This window comes from Aedes albopictus, chromosome 2 (genome assembly GCF_035046485.1).
Source record: "Aedes albopictus strain Foshan chromosome 2, AalbF5, whole genome shotgun sequence".
Classification (NCBI taxonomy): domain Eukaryota; kingdom Metazoa; phylum Arthropoda; class Insecta; order Diptera; family Culicidae; genus Aedes; species Aedes albopictus.
The window spans coordinates 384,557,209-384,577,328 of NC_085137.1; the positions used below are offsets into that span (position 1 = coordinate 384,557,209).

General features: G+C 40.0%; 3 protein-coding genes across 3 annotated transcripts in view; 1 reads left to right on the forward strand and 2 right to left on the reverse strand.

Annotated features, from left to right (window-relative positions):
- Positions 1-579: 579 nt before the first annotated feature.
- LOC109402743 (cell growth-regulating nucleolar protein) lies at positions 580-1,725 on the reverse strand. The gene has a single exon (XM_019675455.3). It carries the CDS (start codon positions 1,558-1,560, stop codon positions 604-606), a length of 957 nt encoding a protein of 318 aa, XP_019531000.3. The 5' UTR covers positions 1,561-1,725; the 3' UTR covers positions 580-603.
- Positions 1,726-4,479: 2,754 nt separating this feature from the next.
- LOC109400725 (uncharacterized) overlaps positions 4,480-20,120 on the forward strand; it is a 59,085-nt gene continuing 43,444 nt past the window's right edge. The window contains exons 1-2 of the mRNA XM_029878925.2: positions 4,480-5,068; positions 9,882-11,355. Coding sequence (XP_029734785.2) covers positions 4,930-5,068; positions 9,882-11,355 — 1,613 coding nt within the window. The 5' untranslated portion in view covers positions 4,480-4,929. The remainder of the gene's footprint in view (positions 5,069-9,881; positions 11,356-20,120) is intronic.
- LOC134288392 (uncharacterized) lies at positions 17,722-20,119 on the reverse strand. The gene is made up of 2 exons (XM_062853137.1): positions 19,141-20,119; positions 17,722-19,080 (listed from the first exon to the last, which is right to left on the reverse strand). The coding sequence occupies exon 2, from the start codon at positions 19,073-19,075 to the stop codon at positions 18,191-18,193; it is 885 nt and encodes a 294-aa protein (XP_062709121.1). The 5' UTR covers positions 19,076-19,080; positions 19,141-20,119; the 3' UTR covers positions 17,722-18,190.

Sequence of the window (20,120 nt, forward strand, 5' to 3'; positions counted from 1 at the left end):
ATTGTGTTAAAGAGTCGCGGTGGACTATCCAGTTTGGCAAGCATATTGGTTCACATGAAAAGGCATGTTAGCCAGATGACCATCACGGATGTAATGATCGAGAATAACGTTCTAAGCATTTCAGAAGAATAGAGGTGAAACTGATGGGTCTGAAACTAATTCTTCATACGACGATTACAGGCACTCTCAAAGAAGCACTTTGTATATGTGGTAAGTCAATTCTAGCTTCCGTTTTCGGTGAAATTGTGCATTTTTTTATTGTTCTACAATGTTACTTACGGAGTAGCAAGTACTACAAATCATCTACATATGGTTATACTTAAGTCTTTTTAAGGACAAGGTATTTGGAGTACATAGCTCAAAATTTCTAGAGCACCGTTTTTTAGAACCGTTGAACGGATTTGGAAGAAAATGCATCACGCTAATTGTTCAGTGGTTGTCAACAGCGTGATGCATTTTAATCCAAATCCGTTCAACGGTTCTAAAAAACGGTGCTCTAGAAATTTTGAGCAATGTACTCCAAATACCTTGTCCTTAAAGGGATTTCTCTACATTTCAAACCCAAAAGTAAGTCAATAATTTCCTCCAGATACTTTTTAATAACTACGCAATCAATCGTACCGTATCGTTATCCACCTCCACGCCCAGCTTAGTAAGTTTCTTACTAAATTTACGCTCAATCTTATCACTAATTTCCTCACCTCCCATCAACTGGCGGTACTTCTTCAGAACCTTCTTCTTGAGCTTGTCCAGCTTCATCTCGTTGTTCTTGGACATCAGCGTCGTCCGGATCACATCGCCCCATTTAAACTTGTCCCCAATCGAGTCGCCATTTGCCTCATTCTCTTCCGGTTCTGCCACCACGAGCTGTTCCTGCTCCTGCTTGGCTCCTCCATTTTGCGCCGCCAGCTGCTTCTCCTTTTTCTTACTCTTCTTCTTTGCTGGTTCTTCAGCAGGTACATCCTGCTCCTCCTCCAGTTTGCGCTTCTTGAAACCATTCTGTTTACTTTCCTCAACTCCGTTCTTCTTCTGCTTTGGTTCTGATCCCTTCTGTCCAGGAATCCACATTCCATCCGGAACGGCTCCATTCGCTTGGGTCTGCTCTGCTCCGTTAGTTTGATTCTTCTTCACCTCTTCCTCCAGCAACGCCCAGGCAGCCTCCACGTCATTCCTCCGAATATGCTTAGCTGAGTTGGCGAAAAAGTTCAGGAACCCTTTCTGCTTCCGTGGGATGTTATCGTTCTTGCGGATCACGTTAAACACTTCACTGATTCCCTTCGACAGATTCCCCTTACTGTCCGTAATGGATCGGATCGTATCCAGCCAAGCTTCCTGCTTCTTGGCACCCTTGTTGGCGTTTGCCTTCGGCACATAATCCTTACCGGAGTATTTTTCCGCTTCCGTGATGCAGCTGGTGTGGGCATCGTACTCCTTGCCGATGAAATCCTTCTGGCAGTCCATGCACGAGACGTTGATTTCGCGCTTGCACTTCCAGCCGTGCTTTTCGACGGCTTGCTTTTTGAGCGACTCGCCACAGTGATTGCACGTGAAGAACACCATTCCGGCTGATTCTGAAGCAGTAGGTTTTCGCGTTTGAAACGGAATAAGGGCCACCGGACGGAATGTGATGCCGTTGAAAGCGGTTCGCGAAACTGGCACTGTGCACACACGTGCTGAAGCCGACAGAGTTTGTTTACAAATTTTTCGTGCAGGCTGCACTGCATCTTGCACCGATGCAGCCATTTGACAGTTTCGTTAAGTTTCTAGATGTCGGTAAAGTAGACACAACATACACTCAGAGAAAAATTAGACTCACTTTCTCAAGCGCATGTCTGGGGTTTTAAAATTTCGAAAAGTTTATTTATTCGACAATGATTTTTCTTAGGGCCTAACTGACTTGATCGATTTCTCTTCGTCGACTCTCTCTTTCGCTAATAACTTGATCAAAACAAACAAAATCATTGTTCTTTTTGCTTCTAGAGTAAGATATAGTCGTCGTCTTCGCATTTCAACCAAAAAACCTTTGGAAAACTTAATACACTTTTCCAAAATCTGAATCCGCATACCAAACTGAACCGATATCCAATAGTCCATTTTACGAGCCGATTTTATGAATGAATTTTGACAGGAGGTAGTGTCCAATAACCCGTGAAAATCAATATCATCATCAACATTGTTGTCACTCGTAAAATGGCTCATTGGGTTTTTAAACTTTGATAAATCAGGCCAAACATTTCAAAAGGTCCTATCTGCATTTGAGAGGCTCTCTTTGTTCACTTTCTCTTTCAATTATTGCAATGTAATGGTTCACTTTTCAACTATTTTTGCAGTACAAATCAAAAGACGATTGTTTTGATCATCTTTCAATGTTTTAGGAGAGAATCATAATACAAATAAACAGCTGAGATATTAACGAAAGAGTGGGAAACCAAAGAGAGCCTCTCTTCTGCAGATTGGACCTTTAGACATGTTTGGCCTGAAATCAGCCGAAACATGTCTAAAGGTCCTATCTGCAGAAGAGAGGCTCTCTTTGGTTTCCCTCTCTTTCGTTAATATCTCAGCTGTTTATTTGTATTGTTATTGTTTCCTTGCATTGAACGATGGTCAAAACAATCTTCTTTTAATTTGTACTGCAAAAATAGTTGAAAAGTGTACCATTGTTTTGTATTGTATTATGTTCCCAGTTCAAAACCGAATTAGCGACATTTTTTCTTTGACCTCGGCTGATTTTGCCTTGCGTTAAACACAATGTCGGAAGTGGGGCGCTGTATAGAGCATCAGGTTTACAATACAGTGCCCCACTTCCGACATTGTGTTTAACGCAAGGCAAAAGCAGCGGAAGTCAAAGAAAAAATGTCGCTAATTCGGTTTTGAACTGGAAACAATAATAATGAATTAACTACATCGGCTGTTTTCCTACTCTCCGCATCGACCAATGTGGCGCTAGCTTCTATGCGCGAAAAATCGCTAAAAGTAAATCACAAAAATATTGTATGGTGAATACCATCTAAAGGCAAATTCTGCAAAGTGGAACACATAATTCGAAAAAATATTTGGTAGTAGTTGTGCACAATGGTGACCACTATTAAGCCTACCAAATATTTTTTTTGGGAAAAGCTTTGTATTTCAAGTAATTCAAGTTTAGATGCATTTCGTTATACAAAATTTAATTGATTTACTCCTGCTGATCAACTGTGGCTGCGCGCAAAGCGGGTAGTCCATTGAAAGAGAAAGTGAATAAAGAGAGCCTCTCAAATATAGATAGGACCAATTGAAATGTTTGACCTGAAATGTGTTGATTTTTTCATTTTATTCGAAAAAACAACCTTTTTCTGAGCCACTAAGATTTTTTCAGATTTTTTAAACTTTATTTTGATACCTACACACTCAAGTAAAATCAATTTAAAAAAAATTGTTAATCACCTTTTGACAGCTGGGCAACTGCTTGACAGCTCTACCTCTGTGTCTGTTTTCTACCCAGTACAAAATGCAACGAGGGGTTATTTGACAAATCGCTCCCCATGTCGCTCCCATACAAACTTCAAATTGATTTTTAAATAGGTTCCCGGGCACCAAAATTGATGAAAATTTAGATTTCGGCTCAGTTTGGCATGCAGATTCAGAATATGGAATCGTCCAAGGAATCGTCTCAACAGCCAGCCGGTGTTGAGTTATCCAAATTTTCGTGATTTTGAATGTGCGTGTTGCAAAACTCTTTTGGTTTTGAGGATAATTAGCAAGCCTGGTGTTGATGCATTTTGCATTTCTAGATTGAGTTTAAATAAGGGCGAAGTAACATGAGAGAGTTCTCTTCATCGACTCTCTCTTCTGCAAATTAAAGTGACAAGATGCTCAATCGAACTTTTTTACACTTAGATGCTAGATTGCATCGCAACCTTGCAATTGGGTTTTTAAATTAAGAAAAAATCAATGATTTTATATTTTTAAACGAAAGAGCTCCTTTTTCTAAGTCTCTATGATTTTTTTCAGATTTTTAGAACTTTGTTTAGATACCTAAAATCAATTTCAAAGAGATTTTTCGAAATCACCTTTTGACAGCTGGCCCACTGCTTGACAGCTCCGCCCAGTACAAAATGCGACGAGGGGTGATTCGACAAATCGCTCCCATACAAACTTCAAACTGATTTTTAAATAGGTTCCCGGGCACCAAAATTCATGAAAATTTGGATTTCGGCTCAGTTTTGCATGCAGATTCAGAATATGGAATTATCTCAACACCGATAAAGAAGCCAATTTATGACCAAAAAGTGCAACCATACTTGCATCTTTTTGCCTCTTCTGCATTTAACCCCAGATTCCCTCCTTTTTGACGAAACTTTCCAGCCGCTGGATCGCCCACTACTCCCGAAGGAAACCGACTGAAACATTTCAAAATTGATCGCTTTACCGTCAGCGCCACCGACGGTTTGCTCGTTTTCTTCGTTTCCCTTTTGTGCTTTTGTTTTCCTTCGGCGGCAGATCAACGTTTTTCTGTTGCGGTTGGCTCAGTTTAAAAATATCCCGCGGAACAAAAAGAAGGAATAATTTTCGTTGTTTTATGTGTGATTCCTTTTTTGCGAGTTTTTGAACGATAAATTCGTGAAAATCGTGCCAATATTTTCGTTTTTTCGTGATTATTCGTGTCGGTGCGAAAAAAAATACGGAAGGGGGTCGATGGTAGTGTTTGGAAATTCAAAAAGCGTCCCGGTGATAGGGGCAGAGCAAAAGTAAAAGTGCATCGTCGGTTGATTGCCGATGTTGAAAAAAATGTGCGTCGCCGGTTGAGAAGAGAAAATCAAACGGTTCATTGTTATCAGTGTGGAAAACAAAAAAGACGTGCGCGAGTTTTCTTTTGTGGTGTGTAAAAACAGGTGATCGTGCGCTTGTGGGAAGAATTTTCTCTGCGTGGGAAATACGGTGCATCAAACGATGGCCGATAACATCACGGTATCGATCAAGGTCCGACCGTTGATCAAACGGGAAAAGGACAGTAAACAAACGTCGCAATGGCGGATTCGGGAAAATACCATCGTGGCCGTCGAGGGCAACGGGGAACCGTTCGTGTTCGGTAAGTATATTCCTCTTTTCTTCTCATAGAAAGTGACGATAGGTGACATGAATTCTATTTATGGAATATTACAAAATCAGAGGTTCTCAAACCTTTTTTTTTTATAATTATTATTCAACCAGAATAATTCAGTTATTGGTTATTTCATAAGAAGATAAGACTGGAGGGCAAGAAGAAGCTGGGGGTTCTGAGGACAATAAACTGGCGATAAACAGTTTAAGACTCTTGGAACAAGATAATGATTTCAGAAACTCCTTCATAGATGAGTTGAAAAGTTTTAACAGAGATTCTTCCAGGAATCCTCCAAATATTCCTTCTGGAATCCATCACGTAGGATTTTTTCTGAGATTTCTCCAGGATTAAGGTACCTCCAAGAGTTCTTCCTGAGTTTCCTATAGGGATTCTTCGAAGCGCTCCACAGCATTTATTTTAGGAATTCCAGCATGAATGCCTGTAGTGTTTACTGTAAGAAAAAAAAACAGAAATTCTGCCAGCAATAATTCCAGACCAAAACAAGCTATGAATGCCGCAACAGATGCTGCGAACTAAAGGCGAACTACCAGAAAAAATACGATTACAGGATTGACTGATGGACCAAGAACAAAAATGAAACCTCGTCATCCTGGGATTGGACTTCGTTATCTATTTAGATAACTGGGCACAATTAATGTTATATGTTGCGTGTTTGTGTTTTGTGCATTTGTAATGTTCCATTTTATTTTGCGTATCTGAGTTCCCAGACGTGGGGCCCGATACGGAAAATAAAATGTGCATTTATGAGGTTCCAATGTACTATTCGTTACAGATGCTTCCAAGAGTTCTTTTAAATATCCCTCCGAGAATTGCTCTTGAAATTCCTGCAGTGTTTCCTCCTTAATTTTTTAATTTGTAATCTGTTGTTTTATTGTAAACGATAACCTTTTAGTTGCTACTTTACATGAGGTCAAGGATTCTCCTCCTTGAATTGCGCCAGTATTTCTTTCGGAGACTCCTTAAGATCCTTCCAGGAATTGCAGCAATTGCTTCAGAGATTTCTTTCACGTACTATTTCAGTGATCCTTCCACAGATTTGTCTTAATATTCTTCCAGAGAATCTTTGAGGGTTTACTCCAGAGATTCATCCGACGACTCCTACATTGTTTCATTGATGTCCCTAAAGCTAATTTCAGAAGTTTCCCGAAAACTTCCTCCCATAAATTCGTCCAAACATGCCTTCGGTAGTTGCTCCAGAGTTTCCTATTTGAAATTATGCAGAGTAACATTCAGAAATTGTATGTATTAAGTTGTTTGCTAAAATTTCTCTAGATATGGCTGTGGCAATGCTCCAGAAATTCTTCAGAAAATCCATCAGGAAACTTACATATTCCTCCATGAAATCTTCTTTAGATTTTATTACAGTAATTCTCTTGAAGTTTTTTCAATAACACATTCAGAAACTTCTCGAAACTTTCCTTTAGGAATTACTCCACGAATTCATGTATTGTATATGCTTCTACGTTTTTTTTTTTCAAATATTCTTTCCAGTGGCGCTTCCGTAACCTCAAATCTACCTGTGCACCAAGTATAAATTCTTGATTTTTTGGAACAAATTTGCTTGTAGTAAGTAGTAAATGACGAGAATAGCTGCCTTCTCTAATTTCTATTCCGATTTTGATCATAAATTCCCTGCAATTGTAAGTTTTAGGGTCGGTGCACAGGTAAAAAGTGAGGTTACGCGACGCCACTGATTCTTTCAAGAATTCATCAAGGTATTCCTTCAGAATATATTACATACATTTAGAAATTCCTCCAGACTCCTCAAGGAATTTCTCAAAGGCTTTGTTCAGTGTTTTCTAGGAATAAATTTAGAAATTTTAAGAATCGCAGAATTCCGCTAAAGACACTTCCGGGAATAATTACAAAAATGTTTAGAATATCTGGAAAAATCTTTAAAAGAATTTATGAAGAAATCTTTAGAATTCTTTTTTAAGGAATCATAGGAGTTTCTGGAGCAATTCTCGGTAGAATCTCGAGAGAACACAAATTTATAGATAGATTTCTTTGGGAGTCCCGAAACAAATTCCTAGAGAAAACTCTGGAGTAATATCTTTAAGAATTCTTGAAGCAGAGTTCTCCCAGATTTTTTTGAAGGATCCTTCTTTAATTTCTCCATAAATTCATGCTGTTTTTTTCTCTGCTAGGCTTTCTCTACGAATGCCAGCTGCAGTTGCTCCAGAAATTCCCCCTGTGGTTTCTCTAGGAATTTCTCTAGGATTCCCCGAGAAATTCCAGGAATTCTTCCAAGGATTCATTTTATCATTCCTCTAAAAAATTTCTTGCCAAGATTCTACCAGTCATTTTTTGCTAGGATACCTTCAAAAATCCTCTAATGTTTCAACAATTGCTACTTAAAAAGTATTTACCAAGAATGGTTCACTCCGAAATTCTTGCTGGAACTTATTCAGCACATTTTTTTTATGGAATTTCTACAGGATTTCCTCCGCAGATTCCGCCAGAGAAATTCCATCTTTGATTTCTCGAGGGGTTTCTTTCTCCAATGATTCCTTAGAAGTTTCCTTCTGAGATTTTCCCAGGGATTCGTTCAGGTATTTCAGGCTTTTCTAAGCAATACCTGATGAAGATTTCTGAGAGATTCCTCCAGTTTTTTAAGAGTTCTTCAGGTCAACAGTCGAATACAAATACCGCAACATGCGTTTCGCTTCTGTCCAGTCCTTTTCAGTTGGTTTGCTAAGCTTTCGTCCAAGCATTGACGCGCTTACTGCGATGTCGGATCTGCAACTTACCGCCAAACAAAGCAAAGCACCGATCTAACTCATGTACTTCTCTCTCGTTGGTAGTAGGATCCTCCTCCTGCTTGATGTTGAGGTATTTAACCAAGATCATCGGTATTGCAGACTTTTTAAATTGATCCAATTAGAAATTCACGATGAGTTGACTTCTCCAAGGCAATTGGTCTTCTTGATACAGTGTGTCCCAGAGTTATGTTGTTCTTGTTATCGTTCGGATCATAGCAAATTTTGCAACAGGTTCCTCTGCCTTTCACCACTGTAGTTTTCTCGTCTGTTAGAGTGATGTATTCCAAGGCACGTTCTTCCAGATCCACGAAGTATCTCCTGTCTCCGCACATATGGGATGTAGCGCCCGAAAATACAATCCATTTTCTTGCTGCTTTCGCAGTTCCAAGAGTCATGAATAATCGTTGCTGCTCCCACGATGAACGTTCGCCATTTTCCGACATTTTCGTTGTTTCGTTGCTTGTGTCCTGACCTCTGACAATAAATTGCACATTATCGTCCTTTTGCCCGATCCTGCCGTGAGAACCGTTCCCTCGCTGTTACTTCCTTCGCTACTCCGTCAATTAACTTTGTCTTGACCAAATGCAAGGTAAGATTTTCATCGATACGTCCCTCAAGAGCCGTCGTTGATGTATTGAATGACTCCGAGAAATTACTCAAATCGAATGCCACCTGAAACTTATTGTCCAGTTCGAGTTCGGCCAGTGACAGACGCTCGAATGCTTCTTACATTTCCATTACGTGTCGCTCCATATTTTCTCCTTCGGAATACTGCTTCAAGATCAAATTCCTCAGGTATGAGATTTTTGGGTAGGTTTTCCAATTTATGGTTTATGCATAAATCCTCTCGGATAAGTAGTAGTTCCACACTGAACTTACAGGAATTGTAATTCGTTCCCTTGAGTTTTTAAACTCCCACCCAATTTCTCCATTTTAAGCTCGAGTTTTTTTTTCGGAATTTTTGTCGAAAATTTCGTGAATAACTTCGTCGAGGAGGCCATAAATTCCAGAAAAATTCCCACACCAATTTAGTCAGGAAATGCTGGTTTAAAAGCATATAGGGGTAGGCGGGGCATAATGAGCAGGTGGGGCATAATGAGCACCTTGTATTTTCACTGTAAATCTTCAAATTAACAAAACAAATTGCTTGATTGTAGCCTAATTATCTAAAATCCAATGAGTTGATGACAAAACATTAGTCAAAAAATCTGTTTACTTTGAAAAATTATTCAAAATGCATAAAGGGGTCATGTAGTGGAAAAATATTAGAAGAATCAGGTGACCTAAAATAAGGTTTTGGGAATCACAACTTACTGGACATCTATCGATTTTCTTGATATTCCATACGCCAATGAAATGTGTTTGTAACACTTTTTAACTATTTGTATAATTATTTTGTTGAAAAAATATGCTTCAAAGAGTTGGTAGTAGGGTGGGGCAAAATGAGCAACTGGTGAAAAAATAATGAAAATGGTAAACATCTTCAACAAACGAATTTAAATTGTGGTTTTCTCTGTTTTGATGCATATAGTAAGGTTTTGTCTGTAACTTTCAATTTATTGGCTTGAAAAATTCAGTATCTGTATATTATCACCGCTTAAAAATTCCTCAATAGAAGACTCCTTGAAACCCCACAGTTCCCTACAAATTAAACCCCGAAATCCCTTCAAATTCTCATTGATTGTTGACGGTATGCTTTATCATTAGCAAGAATAGTCAATTAGCATTTGATTGTGTGCAAAACTGGTATTGATCATCCTGCCCCACCTAGGGTGCTCATCGCATCGATTGTCCAACTCTTCTGGGTGAAATTCCCTTAAATGTTGTACCACCACGAGTCCGTAGCTCAACGCTTCTTGCAAATGGAAACGTCAGTAAACAAGAATCAGGGTGAATATTAGGGAAAAAATCTGGTTGGATTCCCTACTCTGTGTTATTGTAATCGAAAAGTTGAGAACCTCTGTTCCCTTTCATCCGTTACTAATCATGCACCCTTTCTTTCTCCTTCATCACCACAGATCACATCTTCGACGAAACCGTTCCGACGCGGGAACTTTTCGAGAAAGTGTGTCGCCCGATCATATCGTCCACGTTGAACGGATTCAACGGGACGATTTTCGCCTACGGTCAGACATCGTCCGGTAAGACCTACACGATGATGGGTGAAGACTCGGAACCGGGAGTGGTTCCCCTGGCGGCGGGCGAGATCTTTAAGGAGATTGAAAACATCAAGGGGCGTCAGTTTTTGATCCGGGTGGGGTTTATCGAGATCTACAACGAGAAGATCTACGATCTGTTGGACAAAAGCAATACGACTCTGAAGATCTTTGAAAATCAAAATGGGGATGTCTCGTTGAATTACAAGGAGTTCATTACGAACTGTTCGGAACAGATCATGCAGTATTTGGAGGAAGGGAATAAGCTGAGGCGGATTGGGGACACCAATATGAATGAGCGATCTAGTCGGTCGCACACGATCTTCCGGATAACGATCGAGTCGCGTTTGATCGATCGGAAAGAAGGAGATGTGAATGATGCGGTGCAAACTAGTACATTGAACCTGGTCGATCTGGCTGGAAGCGAAAGAGCAAACCAGACCGGAGCAAGTGGGTCCCGTTTGATAGAGGGAGCTCACATCAACAAGAGTTTGCTTTCGCTGAGCTGTGTCATTCAAAAGCTGAGCGAGAATGCTGATAATCTCAAGTACATCAATTACCGGGACTCCAAATTGACCCGGATATTACAGGCGTCTTTGGGCGGAAATGCCGTAACTACCATGATCTGTAACATCACCCCGGCCGTGTTCGAAGAGAGTTACTATACTCTAAGTTTTGCTATGCGCGCCAAAACCATCAAAAACAAGCCCAAGGTGAATGAGGTCCTCTCGGAAACGGTCATGATGAAGCGACTGGAGCGGGAAATCGAACGTCTCCAGGAACAACTCAAATCCGAACAAAGCAACATCAAAACACTCCAGCTGCAGAACGAAATCATGATGCGCGCAAATCAGATCGTCAATTCCCAAACCCACATCAAGTTCGACAAGTCTCGCCGCCGAACCTGGTGCCCTTCCAGCATTCCAAAGCCTCTTACTGCTTACCCGGAACCTTCGACCGATACCCGTCTAATGCCTCCGCCGCCGTCATTCCTGTCCCGACCTAGTTCGTACTCGGGCGATCAGTCCACTTCCTCTACGGAAACAAACGAGCGGTCACCAACGCTCCGGCCGGAACTGAGCAACGACAGTAACGCGGAATGGCTGGCGCGCAAGGTACGCTCCACAACGCCCCGCAACGGGCGCTTCTTGTCGGTGGGTGCCCTCAGCAACAGTGACGAATTCATTCCCGGCGAGTTGGCCAACTTTGACGAAGAGCCATCGCCCGAGAGCTTGGCACGGGAAATTCACACACCCACTACGCTGAAGGCCAAACGGCGCTCGCGGCGGTCGTCCACTGGCGATACGCCGATCAACTTCATCGATTACGAGAAAAGGTGAGTACACTTTAAGGTATTTTTTTACTCGTTTTTTTACACGGTTTCTCGAGTTAACTCGGATTTTTTTTACACGGATTCGCGAATTAACAGGTTTTTCAACTTGGTCGCGCTAAGTGATCAGAAGGGAACTCTTACTAAAAGAATGAAAGCGGATTCATGGGAAAGGGTTGCAAGGGGGTTGAAGAGTGGAGCATGGTTCTGTAGAAAACTACTTCCCAAATATGCTCTAGGTCATCGAAGAATTTGCGCGAAAAAAGAATTTAAGATCTACATCTAATAAATGAATTCTTGTTATACTACTGATACTGTGTAACTTCCTACAGGTTCATGGATCATAGTTCTGAAGAGAAGTTATTTTCAAGGATATTCTAGGGCATCCAAGAACTTCCGCGAGTAAAGACCTTAAGCTCTACAAGCGTAATCGACGGATTGTAGTTACGTTACTGCTACGGTGTAACATCGTACAGGTCCATGGAGCATAGTTCTGAAGATATGTTATTTTCACGGATATTCTAGGGCATCCAAGAACTTCCGGAGTAAAGGCCTTAAGATCTATAAGCGTAATTGATGGATTGTAGTTACATTACTGATACGGTGTAACATCGTACAGGTCCATAGAGCATAATTCTGAAGAAAAGTTATTTTCAAGGATATTCCAGGGCATCCAAGAACTTCCGCGAGTAAAGGCCTCAAGATCTATTAGCGAAATCAATGGGTTATTGCTACATTACTAATACAGAGTATGATCCTATAAGTCCATGAAGCATGGTTCTGTAAAGAACTAGGCGCACGGTTCTGTAAACGTGTTCTACGTCATCCAAGAACTTCCGCAAGTATAGGACTGGAGATATACTAACGTTTTCAAACAATTGTTGTTACATTCTAGGGACAATGGAAATTCGCGGCAAAATTTCTTGAATTTCGCGGGTCAACATTGCGAATTTCGCGGCACCATATTTTTGACGGTATCGTTGAAGAAAACACCAATTTCGCATGCGTAATGAATAATTCACTTGGATTTTGTGTGGCGTTATTATAAATGTACAAAAAAGTAACAAACTTGATGGAAAATCAGAAAAGAAGCAGATGTAAAATACATTAAACTTTTATTTTCCAAGATTCGGAATCGTAAATTACTTTATACTGTTAAAAATTATCAGCCAATTTATGTTTAAAAATTTAAAATTTGTGGAGTTTTGAGGTTATTTTCTAAAATTTGTCAAATTTCGCGACATTTCGCGGGACTTCTTGAATTTCGCGACCATTGCCCAATTTCGCGGCTTCCACGAATTCCCATTGTCCTTATACATTACTGATGCGGTGTAAAATCATACAGATTTATGGAACACGGAGATGTAATTTGCAAAGTTGTTCTAGGTCATCCAAGAACTTCCGCGAGTTAAGACCTTAAGATCACAATCAAGCATAATCAATAGATTATTGTAACATTACTGATGCGTTGCAACATCCTACAAGTCCGTGGAGCGTGGTAGATAACTACCGTAAAACGGGGTGAATAGAAACAATGGGGCGAATAAAACAAATAACTTATTGTTAAAAAGATGGCAATTATGTTTTAAAATTCATCAAAACTTAATTTTATTAGTTAGTTGGATTCTACTAGTGTTTCAATAAACCTTTTTTGAGATGATAATTCCGTTAATTTTTTTGTAAAAATTTTTAAAAGCAAAATATCGATTTGGAGGCAAAAAAACTTCCGCCATTTAAATTGCGTTTTATCGATTTGGTATGTATTAACAGACTAAAGTATTTTTCGACATTCGACATTTTTTTCTTTACTAGGTGAATTATTATAATCTAGTGTTAGAGTTTTAATTGAATTAAAAGTTATTTCTGTCTTGAAATTTGAAAAAATATCGAAAATTGTTTAAAGCTGTTTCTATTCGCCCCATTGCGGGGCGAATAGAAACAAGCAACCTTTTTTCAAATAAGTTAACGAAATCAAAATGAGTTTTGAATCCTAATTACAGCAATTAAAGAGGGAGGAGGGACCCAAAGTTAAGACCCTTGCAACTGACTTTATTACGCACGGTTCCAGAGATACTTGCCTAAGTATGCTGGAAGGTGTTTCTATTCGCCCCGTTTTACGGTACTTTTCAATGATGTTCTAGGTCATCCAGTACAGAGTTTAATATCTACAAGCGTAATCGATGTTTGTTATATTACTAATACGGTGTAACATCCTAAAGGTACATGGAGCATAGTTCTGCAGAGAAGTTATTTTCAAAGATGATCTAGTGCATCCAAGAACTTTCGCGAGTAAATGCTTCTCTGTAGAGAACTACTATTCAAAAGATTTCTAGATCATCGAAGAACTTCTGCATGTAAAACCTTTAAGGTCTACAAATATTATAATGACATGTTGTTACATAACTGATGCTACAGGTCCTTGGCGCATGGTTCTTGAAACGTGTTCTAGGTCATCCAGAACTTCCGCAAGTAAAGGCTTGAATCTACTAGCGCAATTCAATTACTATTACATTACTTATACGGTTTAACATCATACAGATTTATGGAGCACGGTTCTATAGAGAAGTTATTTTTAAAGATGTTCTAGGTAATCCAAGATCTTTCGAGAGTAAAGGCCTTCAATAAGCATAATCAATGAACTTTTATTGCATTACTGATGCAGTGCAACATCCTACAGGTCCATGGAAGACAGTTCTTTAGAGTCTTGATTTCCAAGGATGCTCTAGGTCTTCCAAGTACTCTTGCGAATATAGGCCTTAACAAACAACTATCGACGGTAACATCACGCTTGTGATGTATGTAATAAACGTTATTTTTTAATCACGGATTATCACTGCACGATATGCTGGCTTCAGGATTGAATCTTCAAACATTTGCATTATGGTAAACAATTGAACCACAATTCCAGATGTAGTATTGCAACAATGCATTTGGAGATTTCTTATGCGGGAAATGTTATTTCAATGCGAGAACTCAATAGTGAGTCCGAAGTTGACCAAAGTTCATAGCTATCGCAGTCGCAGTTGACAACCCGAAAACCTGAAGGACACACAACAATTCATTGATTACGCAGATCCTAAGGACTTTATTCACGGAAGTTCTTGGGAAACCTAGAACATCTTTGGGAATGAACTAATCATTACACAACAATTCTCCATGGACCTATGGATCTCCTGGGGAGCAGATGCGATTTTTTCAATGAAGCTTCAAACATTTTTTGAAAAAACTCACTGACATTCCGAAATCCAATTGTCAATTATCACGTACGATTTGTTCATTTGGCTAATATGCCTTTTCTTGTGAACCAACATGGCTACAAATACAAAGTTGTTCATGTTACCAAGGAAGCTACTTCTCAAAAGCAATCTTGCTCGTATTCACTTCCAGGATTTCTACAGGAGTGTCCATGAGATAGCAGTATGCTGCCACTATTTCTTACAGGATTAGTGATTCTCCGGGATGACTTTCCAACAGTTCTCCTGGGATATTTACGAGATATCTGCAAAAGTTCTTGCAAGCAGTGGCGTCTCGTAACCTCACTTTTTACCTGTTCTACGTTCCAAAAATCAATAATTCCAGCGAATTCCAGCGGGATCAATGGCAAAACTGAAATAGCCGAAATCATTATTTTGCATCATTCTACACCCATAACAAGCTCATTTGTTTATAAAATTTCGAAATTTGTACTTGTAGAACAGGTAGATTTGAGCTTAGGGAATATCGCCAGCGCCACTGCTTGTAAACATCTTATTCATTCGAAAGTTAACTTCCCAGGTAACCAATAAGCATTTAAAAACGCAGTATATCTGCGTCAAACTTGCATTTAAAATGCCTCTGGTTTTATATTAGCAGTTTGAATGCAGAGCTGCTTTGAAGTAGCATACAAAATGCTACAGTATGGTGAATTGCTTTATATGAGCATTTGGAATGCCCAATTTATTTTTAATGCGATGCACTTTAAATGCTTTGATAAAGCTTCAATTCTGCTTGTTTTGTACAACATTTCGTTTCGAAAATGGATTCGTCTAGAACATGGGAGAATTTCGTGAATAGTGGAAGTTATAAGCGTAATGTTAAAAAGTACACTTCACTAAACGTATCTGTAGTCGAAGAAGCAACACCTGAATGTGCACAGCAGTGTTACGAAATCCATCCAGAGTCTCCAACCCTACATTCTTTTCATGAGTCAACCCCTCAGTCATGTAGTACTTCACAATCTCAAGATATATTGCTTCCCTTGGACGTCGACGATGACCCGCAGACATCGAACGAAGACGATTCAAGCACCTTTAGCGATGGCTACTACAGTCCTGATGAAGGATGCCAGGATGAGAATGGAACAGATGAAGAATCGGATTCAACCTTGGATTTAACTTCATTTATGCAGAAATGGAGTTTAGATTTCAACATAACTCATGCCGCACTAAAACCTCTTCTAACTCGGCTATCACAGTACGACCATATGCTACCTGAAGATCCTAGAAGATTACTTGAAACTCCACGGAGTAATGTAAGCGTTTGTGATATCCAAGGTGGGCAGTACTGGCACCGAGGGCTTGGTGAGTGTAAGATCATCATGTCAATAAAACCGTATTTTAAAATGAACCTTCTTTTGTAGAAAAATGCCTCCGGGAAGCTTTTTATGACCTCGACAAACCACGATCTGTTTCTTCTTCTTTTTTCTGGCCAACTAGCACCGTTCGGCGCCAGTTGTGTTTTACGTCGGCTGGGTCTAGGAGCTAAGCCTTAAATTCCGACGCCCCAGGGAGACAGCCACCACACCTGAGGACCCTACATATCGAACCCATCAACACATGGGCCGGGACCTACGGCTTTACTTCCTATCCGAGGGAAGACGTGATCACGGATTTTATGTCTCAGAAAATCCCATCGGCGTCGACGGGAATTGAACCCCGACCGACTGGGGTGAGAGGCAACCACGCTTACCACTACACCACCGACGCCGACACGATCTGTTTCGATAAATATCAATATTGATGGTTTACCATTATTTAACAACGGCACGGACCAGGTTTGGCCAATACTGTTCAATGTCCATGAAGAGCCAAGATTCCAGCCTATGATCATTGGTATTTATCATGGAAAGGTTAAGCCGAAACGCGTTGAAGAGTTTTTGAAGCCATTCGTTGATGAGGCGTTACCGCTTTTGAATACAGGTGTCATTATAAATGACCATAAATTATCCATCAAAATCAGGGCTTTTATTTGTGATTCGCCAGCAAGGGCATTCATCAAAGGTACACGCGAACCACCATAATCCTTCTACAATATACTTATATTAATTTTATTAAACATTTCTATCAGGTACTGCGAATTTCAATGCTTTTCACGGCTGCCTTAAATGCACATGTATCGGAAAACGTTCAAAGGAACTGCATACAAATGTTTATCCAACCGAAATTGCCGCAAAACGGACAGATTCTGGATTTCGCAATAGGATATACGATGGACATCATCAAATGTATAAAACGCGCGAAAATGGAAAGGTAAAAATGGTTTTCGTTGACACACCTCTCTTGAAGTTACCCATTGATATAGTGGAGGACGTGATTGTTGGTGACTCGCTACATTTACTCCATTTGGGAATAACAAAAAAATTGCTCTCGATATACAAAGACGGTCATTTCTACCACAAAAAGTGGTCAGTTGAAACAGTGTCTACTATCGACAAAATTCTGACCACCGTTAAATTACCGCTTGAAATACACCGTCAAGGCCGTGGATTACTCAATCTAACTCATTGGAAGGCATCAGAATGCGCATCTTTCCTAAACTATATTGGTATCGCGATACTGCCTGAATTCATAGATAAGGAACATTACGAGAACTTTGCAAATTTGTTTTGCGCTGTAACAATTTGCTCAAGCGAGTTTTACGTCAATTATCTGCCTGTAGCAGCAATTTTGTTCGAGAATTTTGTCGAGAACTATGACAAATTCTTCAAAACTGTCTCAAGCAATCAGCACAATCTTGTTCATGTAGTAGATGAAGTGCGTCGGTTCGGCCCGTTGAATACAATCGCATCATATCCTTTTGAAAATCATCTTTATCATATAAAAAAGCTAGTTCGTTCCGGTCGCCTCCCACTGCACCAAATTGTAAATCGAATCACGGAGAAACAGCGGCAAAGTTTTGATAAGAAAATGAAGCTTCCAAACTACCCCTTGCTTCAGCGTCCTTATTGCCCATTGCACGGTGACGTCATCAAGAAATCGTTCTCTTTCTCTCCTACGGGAAATTAGAAAACAACAGGACCAACACCTGTCAAATTTGACAGGTACTGGTCCTGTTGTTTTCAAACTCTCTGAAGGAGTAAAAGAGATAGAATTTCGCCGTGAAGTGGTCTATAGCGAAGATACGATGCAATTCTCTCGAGTCACATTATCGTAAGGATTCACATTACAAAACAACTTTGCTGACATGTGGTTTCTTTCTAAAAACAAGAAAATTATTGCAATGATTAGTGCAAGCGTCAAAGGAGTGTTAGGAAAAGCACTGAAAAATACAGAGCCGCAGTTTAAAAGCCCGCTGAAGTCGTTCGACCTTAATGTACTTTGCACTTTCACAGACAATACTTTTGAACCAAATAGGCTATATTCATTCAAAGAGATCTTGTGCAAGCTGGTTGCTATTCCCATAGGCAAGAAAACAGTATATGTACCATTACAGCATACTTTGTGTACGATTTAATTGTAAAACAGTAAGAGAGTAAAACAGTAAGTAAAAGTCAAACCGTGTTTTTATTTCATCAATCCATGAATTCAATTCAAAATATTTCAGATTTGTTTAAAAGAATTTGCTTTAACAAATGGTAATTCACTCAAGCGTCCCCAGCAACAGCATGGCATCGCTCTCGGCATCGCTTTATATCAATGATCTCCCACACTCCGCGGCTTCCTCCGACCTGATCAATATCCTCCACATACATGAGAGATGACTGACCGCTTTCATCCTCAACGATCTCCTCTTCGTACTCTTCTTCCTGTTCGTTCGCGTCGCGGAGCTTCCTTTTGCGTGCGGCAGGTTTGCGTACTCCACCTATTTCCTCAAAACGCTGCTTAGCATTCCGCAAACACCGATGTAAAAACGCCTTGCACTCGTCAAAAGAATATTCTGGATCTGACTGAAGCACGGTCTGGTGAAACAATTTAATCGTGCTTTCGAACTTGCTGAACGGGATCTTCCGGAGCACTTGTTCTTGCTCAGAATGTTTACGCCCTGTTCCGGTCCACGAGCATTGCAGCAAAAACTGGCGGTCAAAAAAATAGTCCACTATCTGTAGACACACGGATCCTCCTTTTCCTGTATATCGCTTACGACCGTGTAGTTGACCAATCGAAGCCATCATTGATGCAACAAACTCCTTCTGTTTGGTATTCTCCTCCAGCAACTCGAGTTCACGTAGACTTTTCACTGGTTCCATTGGTATTTTCTGAACTCCGATGGCCTGACATTCGTGCTGGCAACGTGATGATCCGGAAGAGCCCAGAGCATCCAGTTTTGCGTTCGCGTGAGCGAGTAGAGTCAAGCACTTGTTCAATTTTGCGTCGGATAAGTTAGCACCTGCTGCCGACTCGAACTCACTTTGATCGGTTTGTACGGCAGCATCAGAAAATGTTTTGCCAGCCGCATCGTTTTCGACGTTCGTCCGAATGGAGTCAAAAAGCGCAGCTGCCGATCGCTTTTTTGGGCCGCGTTTTGCCATGGTACCTGGAACAGCACATTGTTAATCAAAATAAACTAAAACAGAACTACTTTTCTGAAACTTACCTTGCAATTATCTCGTTAATTATTCTCCTAGCAAATCAAAATAATTTTTCGTTTCCGAACTGCAAGCGAGGAGAAGATGCTGGCCGACTTGTCACTTTCAATGCGAACGATGTTTATGTTGACAGTGAGAGCTCTCGCAAGATCAAGCTTAACTTTTCAGAAGCCCTAATTAAAAATATCACATCGTTTTATTTTCGGCGATCATTACTAGATTTTTTCTTCATTCAAGAGATATGAAGTGAGTGCGCGTAGATAAAAATATATGTATTTTTTTATTGCTATACTTTGTATAGCTAAAGTGATTACATGAACTTTATTGCTCTGTTACGCTAGTCTATAACAAAAGTAATATTTTTGAGAATGGAACTAAATTGAATGTTTAACTTGTAATGTTTGCTGGCGATAATGAATCTTAATATTAAGCTAAAATCAACCTTGTTTTCATCGCACCCATGGCCTAGTGGTAACGAACAAGGACTATGACGTCGGATGTAGAGACAGTGAGTTCGAATCTCAGCAGAATAAAAATGATAATTCGGTAATAAAATTGTACTTCAAACAGCTTAAAACTAGAATTGGAACAAGACGAGCTACAATCGTGGAAATGCGTACGGCATAAAATGATCATGAGGAAGAAACAGATCAGTAAATAAAACATATATTTAATTTTTTTTTCTGTTTCTGTTTTTTTTTTTCATTAAGCACTTAATCAGCATTTAGAATGCTAACTGTCAAGCAGTTAAACAACATACAAGATGCCATCACCTAGCTGTCAATTGCTCATGTCAACAATATTCGTCATGGGCGTCACTGTTAGATGGGGGTTTGCATTAATTCAGCCGTATATTGGGCCAAAACCGGCTTTTAAGTAGCACTTAAGGCGACTATAATGCTTGTTAGCATTAAATAGGATGTCTTAAAGGCGCATAAAGTGCTACTTACGTGCTAAATATAATGCTTAATGGTTACCTGGGTTGTTT

Bases quoted from the DNA above. Each gene is read 5' to 3' on its own strand.
- LOC109402743 (XM_019675455.3), bottom strand. From the start codon at position 1,560: ATGGTGTTCTTCACGTGCAATCACTGTGGCGAGTCGCTCAAAAAGCAA.
- LOC134288392 (XM_062853137.1), bottom strand. From the start codon at position 19,075: ATGGCAAAACGCGGCCCAAAAAAGCGATCGGCAGCTGCGCTTTTTGAC.